Source organism: Oncorhynchus nerka, linkage group LG4 (genome assembly GCF_034236695.1).
Source record: "Oncorhynchus nerka isolate Pitt River linkage group LG4, Oner_Uvic_2.0, whole genome shotgun sequence".
Taxonomy (NCBI): Eukaryota; Metazoa; Chordata; class Actinopteri; order Salmoniformes; family Salmonidae; genus Oncorhynchus; species Oncorhynchus nerka.
Genome location: NC_088399.1, coordinates 78,654,637 through 78,677,392, shown reverse-complemented (window position 1 = coordinate 78,677,392; position 22,756 = coordinate 78,654,637). Strand labels below are relative to the sequence as shown.

At 45.0% G+C, this 22,756-nt stretch overlaps 1 protein-coding gene across 5 annotated transcripts in view; it reads right to left on the bottom strand.

Moving 5' to 3' along the window:
• The window catches only part of LOC115128651 (rho family-interacting cell polarization regulator 2), an 85,476-nt gene that overhangs the window by 28,812 nt on the left and 33,908 nt on the right, over positions 1-22,756 (bottom strand). For 3 of the 5 annotated variants that reach the window (XM_029658706.2, XM_029658708.2, XM_029658709.2), the window contains exons 2-6: positions 6,557-6,677; positions 4,957-5,112; positions 4,615-4,705; positions 3,968-3,991; positions 3,625-3,678 (exon numbers count right to left, since the gene is read on the bottom strand). In XM_029658706.2, coding sequence (XP_029514566.1) covers positions 3,625-3,678; positions 3,968-3,991; positions 4,615-4,705; positions 4,957-5,112; positions 6,557-6,677 — 446 coding nt within the window. The remainder of the gene's footprint in view (positions 1-3,624; positions 3,679-3,967; positions 3,992-4,614; positions 4,706-4,956; positions 5,113-6,556; positions 6,678-22,756) is intronic. The other 2 variants (XM_029658707.2, XM_065017913.1) reach the window with 1 other exon arrangement.

The following is a 22,756-nucleotide window of genomic DNA, read 5'->3' as shown; positions in this document are numbered from 1 at the left end:
TGGCTCACATCAACACCATTATCCCAGAAACCCTAGACCCACTCCAATTTGCATACCGCCCAAACAGATCCACAGATGATGCAATCTCTATTGCACTCCACACTGCCCTTTCCCACCTGGACAAAAGGGACACTTATGTGAGAATGCTATTCATTGACTACAGCTCAGCGTTCAACACCATAGTACCCTCAAAGCTCATCACTAAGCTAAGGATCATGGGACTAAACACCTCCCTCTGCAACTGGATCCTGGACTTCCAGACGGGCCGCCCCCAGGTAGTGAGGGTAGGTAGCAACACATCTGCCACACTGATCCTCAACACTGGAGCTCCCCAGGGGTGCGTGCTCAGTCCCCTCCTGTACTCCCTGTTCACCCACGGCTGTATGGCCAGGCATGACTCCAACACCATCATTAAGTTTGCAGTGGTAGTTTGCAGTGGTTAAGTTTGCAGTCTGATCACCGACATCGACGAGACAGCCTACAAGGAGGAAGTCAGAGACCTGGCCGGGAGGTGCCAGAATAACAACCTTTCTCTCAACGTAACCAAGACTAAGGTGATTATTGTGGACTACAGGAAAAGGAGGACCGAGCACACCCCCATTCTCATCGACGGGGCTGTAGTGGAGCAGGTTGAGAGCTTCAAGTTCCCCAGTGTCCACATCAACAACAAACTAGAATGGTCCAAACAAACCAAGACAGTCGTGAAGAGGGCACGACAAAGCCTATTCCCCCTCAGGAAACTAAAAGGATTTGGCATGGGTCCTGAGATCCTCAAAAGGTTCTACAGCTGCAACATCGAGAGCATCCTGACTGGTAGCATCACTGCCTGGTACGGCAATTGTTCGGCCTCTGACCGCAAGGCACTACAGAGGGTAGTAAATACGGCCCAGTACATCACTGGGTCTAAGCTGCCTGCCATCCAGGACCTCTACACCAGGCGGTGTCAGAGGAAGGCCCAAAAAATTGTCAAAGACCCCAGCCACCCCAGTCATAGACTGTTCTCTCTACTACCGCATGGCAAGTGGTACCGGAGTGCCAAGTCTAGCACAAAAAGGCTTCTCAACAGTTTTTACACCCAAGCCATGAGACTCTTGAACAGGTAATCAAATGGCTACCCGGACTATTTCTATTGTGTGCCCTCCCCTAACACCTCTTTTTACCCTGCTGCTACTCTCTGTTTATCATATATGCATAGTCACTTTAACTATACATTCATGTACATACTACCTCAATTGGGCCGACCAACCAGTGCTACCGCACATTGGCTAACCTGGCTATCTGCATTGTGTCCCGCCACTCGCCAACCCCTCTTTTACGCTACTGCTACTCTCTGTTCATCATGTATGCATAGTCACTTTAACCATATATACATGTACATACTACCTCAATAAGCCTGACTAACCGGTGTCTGTATGTAGCCTCGCTACTTTTATAGCCTCACTACTGTATATAGCCTGTCTTTTTACTGTTGTTTTATTTCTTTACTTACCTATTGTTCACCTAATACCTTTTTTGCACTATTGTTTAGAGCATGGAAGTAAGCATTTCACTAAGGTCTACTACACCTGTTGTATTCAGCGCACGTGACAAATAAATGTTGATTTGAGTTATTCACAATTTTTGATGAACGAATATTGTTTTATATGTAAGATGGCTAAGTAATGAGAAAAAATATTCATTATTATTATTTGTGCCCTGGTCCTATAAGAGCTCTTTGTCACTTTCCACGAGCCGGGTTGTGACAAAAACTCACACTCATTCTTATGTTTAATAAGTGTGGCAGGCTACAATGATGGCAAAAAACAACATTTGAGAGCACGCTGACCCTGGTGCCAGAGGGGGTACGCAGCTGGAGATTGAATGTTTGAAGGGGTACGGGACTATAAAAAGTTTGGGAACCACTGCTCCAGAGGATTGCTTCGACCTAGATTCAACACCCACTGCCTCGGATGCTAACAATGCTAAGTAGGTGCCAACACTAACAATGCTAGCTGTGAGGAATAACAAATCAAGTGGGAAACGGTAGCACTCAGTGCTAACAATGCTAGGTGTAACAACGCTAGCTGTGAGGGATAACAAAAGAGAGGAGGTAATGACAGAGCACAACACTAATGCATCACACAGGCAGAACACATCTGTTGAAAGGCCAAAGGAACATTTCATCAACTTTAGTAATGAAAGAAGAGATACTGTAGTTTTTCTTGAAAGGTTGGAAGTACACAAAGTTCAAAAACCTGTTGGCGCATGTGTAGTGGGGTCTGTGTGAATATGTTCAAATGTTTTATGTCACAATGATTGGCTCTTCAGAAGCCTCAAATCCAACATCTCCATGTTTCTATGGTTATCTTCGGCACAGGTGCTGGTTTTGGTTTGTGTGTTGTTATTGACTAGTATTCATTCTGCTATATTCCACTGCAGCTTTGACACATACACAGCAGGGCTACCGGAGAGGAACCTTAGAGGAGACATGGCAGGGATGCCACCCAATCTGTCAACAACAGGGACATGGCAGGGTAGAATGCCACCCAATCTGGCAACCGTATAGCCAGGGGGACTTTGAGGTGTCAAGTCGATTAATATTAACAGGACATGTGTGTGTGTTCAAGGCCATGGCTCTCAGCAAATACATTTGAGACGTCTGAGAGGTCAAGGGGTCAAGCCAGAGTCACACAACACAGACAATCTGACTCAGAGTGTATTGAGAGATAAAAAGAGGCACAAGATGGAGGGAACGTTGGAACATAACTAACGAAATTACAATTAACGAAAATGTAAGCATAATCCAGTATACACTAATGTCTTGAATTTATTACACAAGCACAACGGCAAAGTCATGTCTTAATTATAAAACTAACAATGACTCAATAATCCATGCTTCCTGGGAATGCTCTAAAGTCCAAAAGCTACGGGCAGAGTTAGTAAGTTGGTGTCAGAATTATTACAGTGTCAATTTACTTTTATTCCGTCTGTCTGCATATTTCAAGACATGGTATATCGGGGTGTTGTGAGATACCCGATGGGCTGGATGATCATTTTATCGTCAATCATCTTGAAAGAATGTATACTTAAAAACGGTCAAATCAACCAATCCTCCATTGTTAACACAATGGAAAGGTCAAAGCTTTATTATGTAAATGTCTAAGCAACGGACAGAATCAAAATGGTGCCGTTTTAGGTCATGTGGCGGAGAGTGGTGCGGGCGCTGGAGACGGGGAAGTGAGCAGGTGGGTCTGGACAGGGGTGATGCTGTGGATGTTTGTATGCTTCTGTGTAGAGAAAAGTGTATGGCTCAGCTATGATTGAAGGATCCATAGCAACACTCAAAAACTGCTGTTGCTAGTGCGTGGGAAGGCTGGTTGAGGTGTTACGTTGTTAACGACACCAGTGTGTGTTGGCGTGTGGGGGTGGCACAAGGGAGAGAGGGAGAGACGAGGAGAAGGAGTGGAGGGGAGAGGGAGAGAGCAGAGTTTAAACCCTCTCTAAAGCACTTCATGTTCTCTTCATTTTTGCTCCGGGTTTTCAGAAGCACAGACCCAGTTTGAAGCCCCACAGATTGGGCTTCGGCTAAATCTATCCAAAGCAGTACAGTAACACAATATGCTCTGCTATTATGTAAATACCTACCTTGCTCATATGAAACTCCAACCGCCTCATATACCTCTCAATGGTTTTGATTTGCTGCAGACAGAAATAGAACAAGCTAGAGTTACATTGTGCTGTTGACAAGAGAAGATGGTGTCAGTAAAATGGTGCATCCACGCCTTTAAGCTGTGACAGCGGTTAAAACAGAGGGTAACATGTTAGATGATCAAACATGTCACACTTTCAGCTGAGAGCAGACTCATTTATGGTAATCTAATCCCCCTCTCTCTTTTCCTAGCAGAAACATGATTCACACACACATCAAAGATCCATCCTCACTCAGGCAGACTGGTTAGGCCTGGTGCCTTCCACACAACTCACTCACCTTGTCAAGATCGTACAGGACTCCCTGGGGGAAAACACACACAGTAGATAGTGTTACTACTGCACAGCATATGGAGGAGCAGCTCACAACTATGCCATTAATGCAAAAAAGACTGCAGTTGTCTGACAAGAGGAATATGAATTATTTGAAAAACGCTTCCTCCCATTGAGAGAAGCTGTCTTTGGTTAGAGGAGCAGCAATGTGACTAGCGTAGTAGCTACTAGCTACAGAACTAGATGAGAGGGAGCTTAATCGCTCATTAGCACATGTGAGATGTCATGGGGAAGAAATAACATCATTAACAAATTGATTATCAGGCCAATTAGAATGAGGAGCCGTGTAGCTAGCTACATTAGCAGTGTTACTCAACCCAGTCCACTGGGACCATCAGCCGTTTCACATATTTGATCTAACCCCAACACTGTAGCACACTTGTTTCAAATAGCCAAGGGCTTGATGATTAGTAGACTAGTTAAATCAGGTGTGCTAGTGTTGGGATAGAGCCAATAAGTGAAATGACAGGTTGGTCCCTGAGAACTGGGTTGAGAAGCACTACACTACAACAAGGGTATAGGGCGTAGGGTCTCGGTGTTGATTTAGGACTGAGCCTACACTACAGTCAGTGGTAGTGGTGATGATGAGCTCACATCCTGTCTCACCAGTCTGGAGTTCCTCTTCATGTCCTTCATCAGAGAGGTGAGTTTATCAAGCTCAGTCTGGTATACCTCCAGATACTCACTGAGGGAGAGAAAGGACGGGGAGAGAGAGGGAGGGAAGGTGGAAGGAGGGATGGAGAAAGAGGGGGAAAGGGAGAAGAGTGAAGGAGAGGGGTGGAAGGGGAGGGAGAGGGAGGAAGAAGCGAGGAGTGGAGAGAGGGGAAGAAGAAAGTTGTATGGAGGGGGAGAGAAAGGTCACAGCTTACAATAAAGCTCTCACATATCACCAGGTTATCATATGGTTCGTGTCTGTGTGTGCATGTCTGTACTCACTCCAGGCCTTGTTTGAGGGCCCTGTACACCTCCTCCACCCTCTTGGGCTGGGGCTCTCTGGAGCCGCTGCTGGCCTTGTGCCCTGACAGATGGGGCTTCTTGATCTTGGACGTGGGCTTCTTCTGTACCGCAGAGTTCCCCATGAACGAGTTACACCTGGACACACACAGAATTTCAAGGTTTTCTTTGGGTCCTCAACAGAAATGATCACAAAGGTGGTCTTTTTGAGGTCAAGACAGCAATTGTGACTCCTCAGTCCACAATACATAAGAGTTATGTACTGTAGTTTCTTCTTCATAAAACAGCTCAGAACACACACACCTCACACACCAGAGACAATTTCATCACCTAGTGACAGTCCCCAAGGTAACCCCACCCCAGTATAGTAGGTGGAGGGATAAGAACTGTACTGGGGTCAGGGGCTAGTTCAAGGCAACCCCCGGCCCAGTATAATAGGCGGAGGGATATGAACTGTACTGGGGTCAGTTCAAGGCAACCCCGGCCCAGTATAATAGGCGGAGGGATATGAACTGTACAGGCCGGGTTGCCTTGAACTAGCCCCTGACCCCAGTATAATAGGCGGAGGGATATGAACTGTACTGGGGTCAGGGGCTAGCCGAAGCAGTCCCAGTGCTGGAGTGCACTAACTGCTCTGGTGGCGATGTGTGACATGCACATTAGAAATTCTCTTTACAATATTTCCAACCCTAGAGTGATGGAAAGCGGTCTTCTGGTTTTAATTAACTAGTGTATATAGTGTAGATATTATAGACTCACTACACTGACAAATATCCACTTCCTTGTATAGAGCAGAATTATGGGGACACAGTGACAGCAGATTTCACTTCTTGCTCGACAAGTCAGAACATGCCACGTACTGCCTGGAACTCAGAGCTGCCACAAATCTAGGCCAGCGTGCAGAATGAGTTGCCATGGTGTCACGCTAGCTAGCTTTATGCTACGTTCAGCCTAGCAGCAGTGCTTTAATAGGCAGACTATCAGAAGGAGATAACCACACGTGACAGTCGTCTGTCAGTCGCTTAACGCTCATTCAACTGATTAATGTATAGCAATTACTACATTCCCAGTCAGAGGAGGGTAAGTCAGCTAAGAACAAATTCTTATTTTTAATGACGACCTAGGAACAGTAGGTTAACTGCCTTTTTCAGGGGCAGAACAACAGATTTGTACCTTGTCAGCTCGGGGATTTGAACTTGCAACCTTTCGGTTACTAGTCCAACGCTCTAACCACTAGGCTACGCTACTTCACTGCTTCACTGAAGAACACTGATGTCTCAGAGTTCGGTCTATCCACAGGGGGTACTTGAGAAGACTCTTGAGACCATAGGCTTACTGGTAAAATGCACATGAGAGGGTACTTCAGGGATACTCCGGGCAGAGCAAAATTCTGTTGGTGGTACAGTAAGCAAAAAAGGTAAGGAAACTTTAGAGTAGGATGAAGTTGTGCTTAGGCAATGATCTACGGTCAGTCTTGCATTTATCCCACTAACAGCTAGGGCTGGAATTGGGTACGGCATATTAATCCTAGATCTGTGCCTAGAAAGCCTTCAGGCTAACTTCCACCTCTCTATTCCCTTACCGCGAGCGTCTTTCCTGTAGCGTGCTGAAGCCGGCGAAGGACTGGCTCCGGATGATCCCATTGGGTCCCCCGGGGGAGTGGGTTCCAGCCGCCATGATCTCTGGGACACGGGACGACACTCCTGGAGAGAGAGAGGGAGGGAGGAAAAGAGAGTGAGATTGAGTTATATGAGCTACAGTAGTGAGCTACAGTAGTGAGCTACAGGAAACTATAGCAGATAGATATACATGAGCAACACGGGTAAACTGGGATGACAGAGAGAGAGCTATTAGGAAATAGTATGATATTAAACTCTACAGTGACAGGATAAGAGAGGGAGACCTGTATGGGCTACACAGGATGCAGGAAACTGTAATAAGCTTAGTATGTTGCAACTCTACAGTGACGGGATGAGAGACAGAAGACTTGTCGGTACCGGCTCTGAATGTTGTTAGTCTGCATCTAAGCTTGAAGTCATCATCTATTTACTACACTGCAGATGGTGAATCACTCAACCCTGTGTAGTGTGTTGAGAAAATTGGAAAGGGAAAGGTGGATACCTAGTCAGTTGTGCAACTGAATGCATTCAACTGAAATGTGTCTTCCGCATTTAACCCAGCCCCTCTGAATCAGAGAGGTGCGGGGGGGGCTGCCTTAATCGACATCAGTATTATACTATAATATGTCCTTGATCGGTAAGAAGTCTATTTTCATTGTGCTCCCGACTCCTCCAAGAGTGGCTACTTACACCGAGTATACCAAACATTAAGAACAGCTTCCTAATATGGAGTAGCTTTCACCTGGATTCACCTGGTCAGTCTGTCATGGAAAGAGCAGGTGTTCTTAATGTTTTGTACACTCAGTGTATTTCAGTGTCGTTCTTCCTTGCTCGCACATTTCTAATCATCATTGATGGAACATTGTAGGAACCAGGGATAGGCTGGGATTCTACTAGACAATACTGCTGATGTACTCTTGATTCCTTAAAAAAATATCTAGGCTATTTCTATATTTAGCCAACCTGAGCTGTCAGAGACTTGTAACAGTTCGAGAAGACCATTTGATAGAGACATTAAAATGAGCTTCCTAGAAACAGAAACACAGGAGAGAAGAGTGGACGCACATAGCACACAGACAATTAGTGATGGGGAGAAAAATAAATACTTTACATATCATGATATTATTGTCCTACATAGTATAGGCTACCAGCTAAACTCATATTATGAGATATGACAATGATGTCAAGTGATTTTTACAGTAAAAGGTTGTAAACCTAACCGTCACTAGAGTAGGCTTTCCCTGGGTGAGTTGCGGCACCTCGCCACTCCTGACTCCCTCCAGTCAATGGAAGCGTATAGGGGAGCCTTCAACCTGCAAGCCCCAGCAACATGACACCGTGCCTGGTTCCCAGCACAGAGACGTGACAGTGACAAAGCCCAGGGCCGAGGGATAGGGCCACACAAAGGCCCTGCACCATGCCGTGCACGGGCCCGGGGAAAGACTAGATGTTGTTTTGCTGTGGAGGGACAATAGGACAGGTCTGATATGGCCTCAGCTATTTATAGAGCCCACTTCAACACCACTCACTCACTGTGAAGCTGGGTCCTATTAAAAAAGAATGCTGATCTAGGATCAGGTCCCCCTTGTCTATATAATCCTATTCATTATGATCAAAAAGGAAAAACGTATCCTAGATCAGCATTCCTACACTGAGACGCTTTGTGAATACAGACACTGATGTGTAGCAGACTAGAACACTGGTACACAGGTCAATTAGGTCTATCTGCAAAAGAGGCTGGGTATGAGCACTCAAATATTCAAAGAAACTATTGTGATCTTATAATTCTATCTGGTTGGTATCGACGGCACTTTTTTTTTCGATAATTTGATGTCTTACAAGAACCCAAACCTTTTGACCAGAGAATACCCCACTGTAGACAACCCAAGGAGAAGATGTTGAAACAAGGAAAAACACAGTTTATCTATTTGAAGGTACAAATGAGGGTCTAAAGTGAGAATCGATAGGAGCTGGAGCTAGAGATTATGGAGTGAATCTTTAAATTTCCCTTTAGTCCTCCATTTCCACAAAACAGTGGAAAATGGCAAAAAAACGCATCATCACATCATTTGCTGGCTTGATGGTAAATAGCGTGCCCTTCACTGTGGCTCACTCTGCTTTCTGAAAGCCTTTACTCTTAGAGAGACAACGGCTGAGAGGAGGCTGGGAGAATTGACAAAACCTTCATCATGTTTAGAGTTCTGACTGAGCTTTTCAAAAGCCTTGTAGAAGTCAGGCTTTTGAGCACACTTGAAAAGTCTAGAAATTCCTGCTGAGATTGGCGGAGACTCGGGCCGGAACAAAAATGAAAAGATTGGTTTCAGCTTCAATTTGTTGGATCTTCTCAACATTGGAATCACTTCCTTTGATACCACTTCCATCCAACTCCACATCTTGCCAAATGGCAAAGTCAAGAATGAGACAACAGAGCCTCCGGCCAACTCAAGAGGCGGGAATATACAGCGTGGTAAGCATGTTAGGCTACTCTAGGGACTGCCAACATTGAGAACTGGAGGGCAGAACTGTCAGAAGTATCTTATCAAGCCAAACACTTCTATAACTCGGTCATAACATCCTGAATACATTAACTCATCTATTCTACAGAGGCTCTATTCTCTATTTTCCATCTACAGGTTTAAAACTAATATGGAGAGAGAAACTAGAGAGAAATACACCACCACCACCCACTGACTAAATCAACTAGCGTGTTTTCAGTTCAATTTTAACATCAACCTGGAGAGAGAATCTGGAATGAACGGTATGCCAGTCATCCATCCACATTCATGTCAAGGCACGTCTTTCACATCCAGTAAACATCACTACTCACTACTTGCCTCAAAAACATACTACAGTCGTAGCCAAAAGTTTTGAGAATGACACAAATATTAATTTCCACATTCTGCTGCCTCAGTGTCTTTAGATATTTTTTGTCCGATGTTACGATAGAATACTGAAGTATAATTACAAGCATTTCATAAGTGTCAAAGGCTTTTATGACAATTACATGAAGTTGATGCAAAGAGTCAATATTTGCAGTGTTGACCCTCCTTTTTCAAGACGTCTGCAATCCGCCCTGACATGCTGTCAATTAACTTCTGGGCCACATCCTGACTGATGGCAGCCCATTCTTGCATAATCAATGCTTGGAATTTGTCAGAATTTGTGGGGTTTTGTTTGTCCACCCGCCTCTTGAGGATTGACCACACGTTCTCAATGGGATTAAGGTCTGGGGGGTTTCCTGGCCATGGACCCAAAATATTGATGTTTTGTTCCCCGGGCCACTTAGTTATCACCTTTGCCTTATGGCAAGGTGCTCCATCATGCTGGAAAAGGCATTGTTCGTCACCAAACTGTTCCTGGATGGTTGGGAGAAGTTGCTCACAAAGGAGGTGTTGGTACTATTCTTTATTCATGGCTGTGTTCTTAGGCAAAATTCTGAGTGAGCCCACTCCCTTGGCTGAGAAGCAACCCCACACACTAATGGTCTCAGGATGCTTTACTATTGACATGACACAGGACTGATGGTAGCGCTCACCTTGTCCTCTCCGGACAAGCTTTTTTCCGGATGCCACAAACAATCCGAAAGGGGATTCATCAGAGAAAATTACTTTACCCCAGTCCTCAGCAGTCCAATCCATGTACCTTTTGCAGAATATCAGTCTGTCCCTGATGTTTTTCCTGGAGAGAAGTGGCTTCTTTGCTGCCCTTCCTGACACCAGGCCATCCTCCAAAGGTCTTCGCCTCACTGTGCGTGCAGATGCACTCACACCTGCCTGCTGCCATTCCTGAGCAAGCTCTGTACTGGTGGTGCCCCGCAGCTCAATCAACTTTAGGAGACGGTCCTGGCGCTTGCTGGTCTTTCTTGGGTGTCCGGAAGCCTTCTTCACAACAATTGAACCGCTCTCCTTGAAGTTCTTGATGATCCGATAAATGGTTGATTTAGGTGCAATCTTACTGGCAGCAATATCCTTGCTTGTGAAGCCCTTTCATCACACATCCATGTGTGGGGTTGCTTCTCAGCCAAGGGAGTGGGCTCACTCACAATTTTGCCTAAGAACACAGCCATGAATAAAGAATGGTACCAACACATCCTCTGAGAGCAACTTCTCCACACCATCCAGGAACAGTTTGGTGATTAACAATGCCTTTTCCAGCATGATGGATCACCTTGCCACAAGGCAAAAGTGATAACTAAGTGGCTCGGGGAACAAAACATCGATATTTTGGGTCCATGGCCAGGAAACTCCCCAGACCTTAATCCCATTGAGAACTTGTGGTCAATCCTGAAGTCACGGGTGGACAAACAAAAACCCACAAATTCTGACAAACTCCAAGCATTGATTATGCAAGAATGAGCTGCCATCAGTGTGGCGCAGAAGTTAATTGACAGCATGCCAGGGCAGATTGTAGAGGTCTTGAAAAATGAGGGTCAACACTGCAAATATTGACTCTTTCCATCAACTTCATGTAATTGTCAATAAAAGCCTTTGACACTTATTAAATGCTTGTAATTATACTTCAGTATTCCATAGTAACATCTGACAAAAATATCTAAAGACACTGAAGAAGCAAACTTCGTGGAAATTAATATTTGCGTCATTCTCAAAACTTTTGGCCACTGCTGTACACAACAAACTATGAGTTTCAGGTCAGGCGAAATGTAGACTAATCAAAAAACATCCCCTCACAGCAGGAAGATAAAAATCCATTAGCTCAACCAGTGAGTCAACCCCCTCTCTCTCTCACAGCCCAATGTCACCCCTCTGTCCAATCTTCCCTCCAATAGAGAGCCTTTCATACAACACAACACAGCGCTTCCTGAATCCTGATGCATTCTGGGACAGAGGCAGGGTGTCCCGGTTCAATGAGGCTGCCAGTCAGTCAGTCAGGCTATTGAAGGCTTCGCAGTCACGCAACCCTGCATTCTCCATGAGGAGGGGGACGTCAATGGGGTACAGGGGGGACGTCAAGGGGGGACAGGGGCCTCTCAGGCCGCACAAGCCTGATCAGTATGCTAACCAGCAGCCTGGCATAAATCCCAAGAGGACCATGCAACAGGAGGGGGTGCAGCAATAGGCTGATGCAATGAGTCAAGGAGGGCAGCACTGAGGGGCGTGAGCGAGGAGAGGGAAGAGGGAATGGAGGTTGCTGGGGAAATTGGTAATTATCTTCCAGCAAGGTCTGTGTTTGATTCATCAACCCTCCAGATCGAGGTGGATGGGTTCTGGATAAGAGCGTCTGCTAAATTACTTAAATGTAAATGTAAATGTTAGGGAGGTGTGTGTGTGTGTGTGTGTTAGGAGACTTGAGCATAGAGGGTTAGGGGTGAGGGTGCTGGAACAGGGTGAGAGATCCTCCAGCAGGACCAGGTGGGCCCAGGGCTGAGAACCACAGGCCAGGGTAATCGTCCAACAGCACCCGTGGGCCCAGGGCTGAGAACCACAGGCCAGGGTAATCGTCCAACAGCACCCGTGGGCCCAGGGCTGAGAACCACAGGCCAGGGTAATCGTCCAACATCACCCGTGGGCCCAGGGCTGAGAACCACAGGCCAGGGTAATCATCCAACAGCACCAGTGGGCCCAGGGCTGAGAACCACAGGCCAGGGTAATAGTCCAACAGCACCCGTGGGCCCAGGGCTGAGAACCACAGGCCAGGGTAATCGTCCAACAGCACCCGTGGGCCCAGGGCTGAGAACCACAGGCCAGGGTAATCGTCCAACAGCACCAGTGGGCCCAGGGCTGGCATCCTGAGAACCAGACACATCCCACACACAAACAACCCTCCCCCTCTCTCCAAACTCAGTCACCCATTCTGACTAAAACAAAATCAGAACATCGTTCTCACCATTACCCCCTCTGAAGCACTAACAGACAAAAACAGACTCACTCGTTCACAGTCCTCTTTCGTTTTAAGTCTAAACACAGCTCTCTCCTGAACAAATGAGTCCTCTTCACTTGGCCTCGCACAAAACGCACACACAGTCATTAAAGCAGCCCCTCTTCCTCCCTTTGTCTCCCTTCCACAACCCATTAGGTAGGACTACAATCCTCCTGACTGCCAACGAGGCCAATCAGGGACACTGAAGCTCTGTTTTGACCCTAAGTAATGTCCATTACCAGGCTCTCCCCAGCCAGTAAGCAAGCCACTATGACCTCAGCCATCTTCTATGGTCACCCAGCCAACCAGGGTGCATTAGCTCACAGTGGATGTGAACCACATACAGACGGGTGGTGACCAAAGTCTCTCCCATGGAACAGCCCTGTAGGAACTGCTATTTTCCAAGATGGCATAGCAGTTCAGACGTCTTTTGTCCTCGTCTTGTCGTGTCGTGTATATATATATATTTAAAACTTTTTTTCACATACATTTTATTTTTATTTTCCATCAACTCATCTTCAATACACTCTCCTGCAACCTGCCTCACCAATTGATATGTATAAATACGTATTATTTACCTCAAATCTGCAATCAAATCTGCAATCCTCCAAGAAGCTAGCCAGAAGCTAGTTAGCTTCTTTACTGGCAACTCGTTCGTATTCAGCTAACCACGGTTTGTGGTCATTAGCTATCCTTTAACTCGAAAATCTATCGCCAGTTTTGTACGGTCACCAGCGCGGCTCGGAACGGAACATACCGGACCGATTTTTTTTCTCTCCATGTCCCTGGATTTCAACTGCTCTCTGGACATTCACTCCCGGATCTCACAGCTAGCTGGCTGCTATCCGTGTGTCTATCTGCTTTCGTCGATTCCGGAGCAAACATCAATTACTCCGGAGCTAGCGAGCTCCGTCAACCACTCCTGAGCTCCGTCAATCACTCCTGGGCTGCAGTCACCTATCCGGACCCGTTTTACTGCCTACACGGAGCCCCTCCGGGCCCTCACAACTGGACTGCCGACGTTATCTACCCGAAGGAGATCCGGCTGGCTCCTCCGTCGCGACGTTACCTGAATGCCCATCTGCGGCCTGCTAACCGTTAGCTGTCTTACCGGATGCTCTCAGAATAGACAATCGGACAATTTATTTATTTTTATTATTAACATGTTTCTTCTTGGGCCTCTATAACTATATCTATTGTTTTTTTTTTTTTTTTTGTTGTTGTGTGATTTGGACTAATCCCCTCTACAACACGGAACTCCACTAATCTATTGACGGAACGCAAGAGGTGGCTAACAACAGACCTCCATCCTATGCTAGCTTGCTACCGATGTCCTGGCTAGCTGTCTAAATCGCCGTGACCCCCAAACCAACCTCTCCACTCCCTGGACCCTTTTGATCACTCGACTAAGGATGCCTCTCCTTAATGTCAATATGTCTTGTCCATTGCTGTTCTGGTTAGTGTTTATTGGCTTATTTCACTGCAGAGCCTCTAGTCCTGCTCACTATACCTTATCCAACTTATTATTTCCACCACCCACACATGCAATGACATCTCCTGGTTTCAATGTTTCTAGAGACAATATCTCTCTCTTCATCACTCAATACCTAGGTTTACCTCCACTGTACTCACATCCTACCATACCTTTGTCTGTACATTATACCTTGATGCTATTTTATCGCCCCCAGAAACCTCCTTTTACTCTCTGTTCCAGACGTTCTAGACGACCAATTCTTATTGCTTTTAGCCGTACCCTTATTCTTCTCCTCCTATGTTCCTCTGGCGATGTAGAGGTGAATCCAGGCCCTGCAGTGCCTAGCTCCACTCCTATTCCCCAGGCGCTCTCTTTTGATGACTTCTGTAACCGTAATAGCCTTGGTTTCATGCATGTTAACATTAGAAGCCTCCTCCCTAAGTTTGTTCTTTTCACTGCTTTAGCACACTCTGCCAACCCGGATGTTCTAGCTGTGTCTGAATCCTGGCTTAGGAAGACCACCAAAATTCAGAAATTTTAATTCCAAACTACAACATTTTCAGACAAGATAGAACTGCTAAAGGGGCGGTGTTGCAATCTACTGCAAAGATAGCCTGCAGAGTTCTGTCCTACTATCCAGGTCTGTACCCAAACAATTTGAACTTCTACTTTTAAAAATCCACCTCTCTAAAAACAAGTCTCTCACCGTTGCCGCCTGCTATAGACCACCCTCTGCTCCCAGCTGTGCTCTGGACACCATATGTGAACTGATTGCCCCCATCTATCTTCAGAGCTCGTGCTGCTAAAAACTGGAACATGCTTAACACCCCAGCCATCCTACAATCTAAACTTGATGCCCTCAATCTCACACAAATTATCAATGAACCTACCAGGTACCCCCAAAGCCTTAAACACGGGCACCCTCATAGATATCATCCTAACCAACTTCCCCTCTAAATACACCTCTGCTGTCTTCAACCAAGATCTCAGCGATCACTGCCTCATTGCCTGCATCCGTAATGGGTCAGCGGTCAAACGACCTCCACTCATCACTGTAAAACGCTCCCTGAAACACTTCAGCGAGCAGGCCTTTCTAATCGACCTGGCCGGGTGTCCTGGAAGGATATTGATCTCATCCCGTCAGTAGAGGATGCCTGGATATTTTTTAAAAATGCCTTCCTAACAATCTTAAATAAACATGCCCCATTCAAGAAAATTAGAACCAGGAACAGATATAGCCCTTGGTTCTCCCCAGACCTGACTGCCCTTAACCAACACAAAAACATCCTATGGCGTTCTGCATTAGCATCGAACAGCCCCCGTGATATGCAGCTGTTCAGGGAAGCTAGAAACCGTTATACACAGGCAGTTAGAAAAGCCAAGGCTAGCTTTTTCAAGCAGAAATTTGCTTCCTGCAACACTAACTCTAAAAGTTCTGGGACACTGTAAAGTCCATGGAGAATAAGAACACCTCCTCCCAGCTGCCCACTGCACTGAAGATAGGAAACACTGTCACCACTGATAAATCCACCATAATTGAGAATTTCAATAAGCATTTTTCTATGGCCATGCTTTCCACCTGGCAACTCCTACCCCGGTCAACTGCACTGCACCCCCAACAGCAACTCGCCCAAGCCTTCCCCATTTCTCCTTCTCCCAAATCCATTCAGCTGAAGTTCTGAAAGAGCTGAAAAATCTGGACCCCTACAAATCAGCCGGGCTAGACAATCTGTTTCTTTCTAAAATTATCTGCCGAAATTGTTGCCACCCCTATTACTAGCCTGTTCAACCTCTCTTTCTTGTCATCTGAGATTCCCAAAGATTGGAAAGCAGCTGCGGTCATCCCCCTCTTCAAAGGGGGACACTCTTGACCCAAACTGCTACAGACCTATATCTATCCTACCATGCCTTTCTAAGGTCTTAGAAAGCCAAGTCAACAAACAGATTACCGACCATTTCGAATCTCACCATACCTTCTCTGCTATGCAATCTGGTTTCAGAGCTGGTCATGGTGCACCTCAGCCACGCTCAAGGTCCTAAACGATATCTTAACCGCCATCGATAAGAAACATTACTGTGCAGCCGTATTCATTGATCTGGCCAAGGCTTTGACTCTGTCAACCACCACATCCTTATCGGCAGACTCGGATTGGTTTCTCAAATGATTGCCTCGCCTGGTTCACCAACTACTTCTCTGATAGAGTTCAGTGTGTCAAATCGGAGGGTCTGCTGTCCGGACCTCTGGCAGTCTCTATGGGGGTGCCACAGGGTTCAATTCTTGGACCGACTCTCTTCTCTGTATACATCAATGATGTTGCTCTTGCTGCTGGTGAGTCTCTGATCCACCTCTACGCAGACGACACCATCCTGTATACTTCCGGCCCTTCTTTGGACACTGTGTTAACAACCCTCCAGGCAAGCTTCAATGCCATACAACTCTCCTTCCGTGGCCTCCAATTGCTCTTAAATACAAGTAAAACTAAATGCATGCTCTTCAACCGATCGCTACCTGCACCTACCCGCCTGTCCAACATCACTACTCTGGACGGCTCTGACTTAGAATACGTGGACAACTACAAATACTTAGGTGTCTGGTTAGACTGTAAACTCTCCTTCCAGACCCATATCAAACATCTCCAATCCAAAGTTAAACCTAGAATTGGCTTCCTATTTCGCAACAAAGCATCCTTCACTCATGCTGCCAAACATACCCTTGTAAAATTGACCATCCTACCAATCCTCGACTTTGGCGATGTCATTTACAAAATAGCCTCCAATACCCTACTCAACAAATTGGATGCAGTCTATCACAGTGCTATCCGTTTTGTCACCAAAGCCCCATATTACCCACCATAAATGCTCTCGTTGGCTGGCCCTCGCTTCATACTCGTCGCCAAACCCACTGGCTCCATGTCATCTACAAGACCCTGCTAGGTAAAGTCCCCCTTATCTCAGCTCGCTGGTCACCATAGCATCTCCCACCTGTAGCACACGCTCCAGCAGGTATATCTCTCTAGTCACCCCCAAAACCAATTCTTTCTTTGGCCGCCTCTCCTTCCAGTTCTCTGCTGCCAATGACTGGAACGAACTACAAAAATCTCTTAAATTGGAAACACTTATCTCCCTCACTAGCTTTAAACACCAACTGTCAGAGCATCTTACAGATTACTGCACCTGTAAAGCCCACCTATAATTTAGCCCAAACAACTACCTCTTTCCTAACTGTATTTAATTTATTTATTTATTTTGCTCCTTTGCACCCCATTATTTTTATTTCTACTTTGCACATTCTTCCATTGCAATACTACCATTCCAGTGTTTTACTTGCTATATTGTATTTACTTTGCCACCATGGCCTTTTTTGCCTTTACCTCCGTTCTCACCTAATTTGCTCACATTGTATATAGACTTGTTTTTTTTTTACTGTATTATTGACTGTATGTTTGTTTTACTCCATGTGTAACTCTGTGTCGTTGTAAACTGCTTTGCTTTATCTTGGCCAGGTTTAATTGTAAATGAGAACTTTTTCTCAACAAATAAAGGTGAAATAAAAAATAAATAAAAAGGAAATGGCTAGTCAGGACGTTTCAGGGATTATTATATGGACGGAAAAAAGTGTTTTAATTCGCTGGCTTCCTGTGTCCTATTGACAGGTTGACCAATAAATGGGGCCCAAACTCCCATCCTATCCAATGTCCTAAAAAATAATTTATTTGCCTCTAATACGCAAATATTGGAAGGACACAAACATGCACACAAACACCTCTTCAGCAGACACCACTTGGCAGTCTCCAAATAAAAGCTTTGAGAAATGGAACCATGTACATCCAGTACCTGAACGTTTCAGAAGTGTTCTATTAATAGCTGGCTGCTATCTTTATCACCACAACATCAGAAAGTATCCGACACAGGGACAGACAGAGGATGGGAGAGCATGTAAATCCAAGGCTCTCACAGTGAAAAGGCACAATGGCGGTTTACTTTACAGCAGCTCAGCGAGGTAAAGCATTTTATGTGCATTTTAGGTTTAGAGTAACAATTAGGGTTAGGTTAAGGGGTTGGTGGTTAGGTTTAGGGTTACAGATTAAGGCTATGGTAAGGGTCCCCAAATAGAAAAACATAATGTGTGTGTGTGTGTGTGTGTGTGTACTGCTAGGTGCTGAAGAGACAATTATTTATTTCCTTTAGAACGCATTAGAGTGCCTAATACAGTTTCTAAGTGGTGGAGGAAGGGAGGGAGGGAGGGAAGAAAGACATGTGAAATTTCAATAACACGCTGAGCTGTTACAAAATGAAACACTGCTTTTAAATGGGTCCATAAAAAAGGTTAGTGTCATTACTTTCAGCTTACTTCCCATTTTAGTGTATTGACCGTCTGAAACCCTCTAGCTAAAATTATGAGCATGAAAGAAAGTTTACTGTCTGTATTTTTGTTCAGATAATGATGACTGCTTTCAGACTAACATTTTATTAGCCTTTACTTTTTCCCCAGAGGGCCAACACAGTACCAGTGTTTAAAAGCATAACGCCCAAATAAGTTCATGTTATTCCACCAAAAGTACATTTCCTCCAGCATATGTAGGTTCAAAGACCTTTATGGCAGGGCATACAGCATATGTAGGCTCAAAGACCTTTATGGCAGGGCATACAGCATATGTAGGTTCAAAGACCTTTATGGCAGGGCATACAGCATATGTAGGTTCAAAGACCTTTATGGCAGGGCATACAGCATATGTAGGTTCAAAGACCTTTATGGCAGGGCATACAGCATATGTAGGCTCAAAGACCTTTATGGCAGGGCATACAGCATATGTAGGTTCAAAGACCTTTATGGCAGGGCATACAGCATATGTAGGTTCAAAGACCTTTATGGCAGGGCATACAGGCTGAAGTAGTAAATAATGTGACAGACCGACTATAACACAACTGACTGGAATCTACCAGAGACAATAAAAACAGAGACAATATGGGTCAGCTGTCATAGTTCAATCCCTAAACTGCCCCAGCGAAACAACAAACTGTCATTTTCAACATGAGTAATTAGGAAAAAGCCAACCCCCTACCCCAATACTCACTTAGGATCACACACAAACACATACAAAACAAGGAAACAGGGAGTGACTGTGGTGATTCAGCACACACCATGTCATGTGTGTATGTCACATGCAACACTGCAACACTAACTCAAAAAAGTTCTGGGACACTGTAAAGTCCATGGACACTGTAAAGTCCAATAAGAACACCTCCTCCCAGCTGCCCACTGCACTGAAGATAGGAAACACTGTCACCACTGATAAATCCACCATAATTGAGAATTTCAATAAGCATTTTTCTACGGCTGGCCATGCTTTCCACCTGGCTACTCCTACCCCGGTCAACAGCACTGCACCCCCAACAGCAACTCGCCCAAGCCTTCCCCATTTCTCATTCTCCCAAATCCGTTCAGCTGATGTTCTGAAAGAGCTGCAAAATCTGGACCCCTACAAATCAGCCGGGCTAGACAATCTGGACCCTTTCTTTCTAAAAATTATCTGCCGAAATTGTTGCCACCCCTATTACTAGCCTGTTCAACCTCTCTTTCGTGTCGTCTGAGATTCCCAAAGATTGGAAAGCAGCTGCGGTCATCCCCCTCTTCAAAGGGGGGGACACTCTTGACCCAAACTGCTACAGACCTATATCTATCCTACCATGCCTTTCTACCAAGGTCTTCGAAAGCCAAGTCAACAAACAGATTACCGACCATTTCGAATCTCACCATACCTTCTCTGCTATGCAATCTGGTTTCAGAGCTGGTCATGGGTGCACCTCAGCCACGCTCAAGGTCCTAAACGATATCTTAACCGCCATCGATAAGAAACATTACTGTGCAGCCGTATTCATAGATCTGGCCAAGGCTTTCGACTCTGTCAATCACCACATCCTCATCGGCAGACTCGGCAGCCTTGGTTTCTCAAATGATTGCCTCGCCTGGTTCACCAACTACTTCTCTGATAGAGTTCAGTGTGTCAAATCGGAGGGTCTGCTGTCCGGACCTCTGGCAGTCTCTATGGGGGTGCCACAGGGTTCAATTCTTGGACCGACTCTCTTCTCTGTATACATCAATGAGGTCGCTCTTGCTGCTGGTGAGTCTCTGATCCACCTCTACGCAGACGACACCATTCTGTATACTTCTGGCCCTTCTTTGGACACTGTGTTAACAACCCTCCAGGCAAGCTTCAATGCCATACAACTCTCCTTCCGTGGCCTCCAATTGCTCTTAAATACAAGTAAAACTAAATGCATGCTCTTCAACCGATCGCTACCTGCACCTACCCGCCTGTCCAACATCACTACTCTGGACGGCTCTGACTTAGAATACGTGGACAACTACAAATACTTAGGTGTCTGGTTAGACTGTAAACTCTCCTTCCAGACCCATATCAAACATCTCCAATCTAAAGTTAAATCTAGAATTGGCTTCCTATTTCGCAACAAAGCATCCTTCACTCATGCTGCCAAACATACCCTTGTAAAACTGACCATCCTACCAATCCTCGACTTCGGCGATGTCATTTACAAAATAGCCTCCAATACCCTACTCAACAAATTGGATGCAGTCTATCACAGTGCAATCCGTTTTGTCACCAAAGCCCCATATACTACCCACCATTGCGACCTGTACGCTCTCGTTGGCTGGCCCTCGCTTCATACTCGTCGCCAAACCCACTGGCTCCATGTCATCTACAAGACCCTGCTAGGTAAAGTCCCCCCTTATCTCAGCTCGCTGGTCACCATAGCATCTCCCACCTGTAGCACACGCTCCAGCAGGTATATCTCTCTAGTCACCCCCAAAACCAATTCTTTCTTTGGCCGCCTCTCCTTCCAGTTCTCTGCTGCCAATGACTGGAACGAACTACAAAAATCTCAAACTGGAAACACTTATCTCCCTCACTAGCTTTAAGCACCAACTGTCAGAGCAGCTCACAGATTACTGCACCTGTACATAGCCCACCTATAATTTAGCCCAAACAACTACCTCTTTCCCAACTGTATTTAATTTATTTATTTATTTTGCTCCTTTGCACCCCATTATTTTTATTTCTACTTTGCACATTCTTCCATTGCAAAACTACCATTCCAGTGTTTTACTTGCTATATCGTAGTTACTTTGCCACCATGGCCTTTTTGCCTTTACCTCCCTTCTCACCTCATTTGCTCACATTGTATATAGACTTGTTTATACTGTATTATTGACTGTATGTTTGTTGTACTCCATGTGTAACTCTGTGTCGTTGTATCTGTCGAACTGCTTTGCTTTATCTTGGCCAGGTCGCAATTGTAAATGAGAACTTGTTCTCAACTTGCCTACCTGGTTAAATAAAGGTGAAATAAATCAAATAAAAATTTAAAGATTTGACAGTAGTGATTCACAATTAGAGCCAAGCAAATCACGAGAAAACAAAAATGAATAATTTACCAAACATCAGCGCAAACGGAAATGTTATTTGTCCCTAAACAGAGAGCACACAGTGGCAGAAAACCTGCTCACTGTGACTGACACAAAACCCAAAATTAAGGAAAGCTTTTGACTATGTACAGACTCTGTGAATATAGCCTTGCTATTGAGAGAGGTCACCGTAGGCAGACCTGGCTCTCAAGTGAAGACAGGCTATGTGCACAAAATTAGATGGAAACTAATGAAACTGAGCTGCACTTCCTAACCTCCTGCCAAATGTTTGACCATATTAGAGACATATTTTCCTCAGATTACACAGACCCACAAAGAATTTGAAAACTAATCCAATTTTGATCAACTTCCACATGTATTAGGTGAAATACCACAGTGTGCCATTACAGCAGCAATGTTTGTGACCTGTTGCCACATAAAAAGGGCAACCAGTGAAGAACAAACATTTTAAATAAACCCATATTTATGTTTATTTATTTTCCCTTTTGTACTTTAACTTCGCACATCGTTATAACACTGTAGATAGCAATAATATGACATTTGAAATGTCTCTGTTCCTTTGAAACTTTTGTGATTGTAATGTTTACTGTTCCTTTTTTATTTCACTTTGTTTATTACCAATTTCACTTGCTTTGGCGATGTAAACATATGTTTCCCATGTCAATAAAGCCCTTTGAATTGATTCAGCACACACACCATGTCATGTGACAGTGGTAATTCAGCACACACACCATGTCATGTGACAGTGGTAATTTATCACACACACCATGTCATGTGACAGTGGTATTCAGCACACGCATCATGTCATGTGACAGTGGTAATTCAGCACACACACCATGTCATGTGACAGTGGTAATTCAGCACACACACCATGTCATATCAATAGCGCACCAACAGAAGGTCAAAACAATCAGTGTTAGGGGGTATGTGTAATAATTACGTGCTGCTTATAAATGTGGTATGTATGGGATATGAATGTATTGAGAGGTCCTTATATAGGTAACCTTCATGTATAGTATTGCTGCAGAGGGTTCACCCATGCACAGCTTCAAATGACATAGCATACTGATTTCTCTTCGAAGTGGTTAGTTACATCATGTCATGTGGATATTCTGATCTAACGCAGAGACCACTATGTCATTTGCTATGACAAGCCAAGCTTTTACCAATATTGAGTGAATTCCTGTGGCCTAGACTGTGAGTGACAAGTTATACAATAGGGCAGGATGGATGGTAACTAACAGGAGTCAGCTGAGAATCAATTTAATAACATTATTCAATTGATTCATTTCAGATGCCTTTGACCACCTTCCTGTCCAAGGCCCTTCTACCCTGATTGCTCAGTTTGGCCGGGCAGCCAGCTCT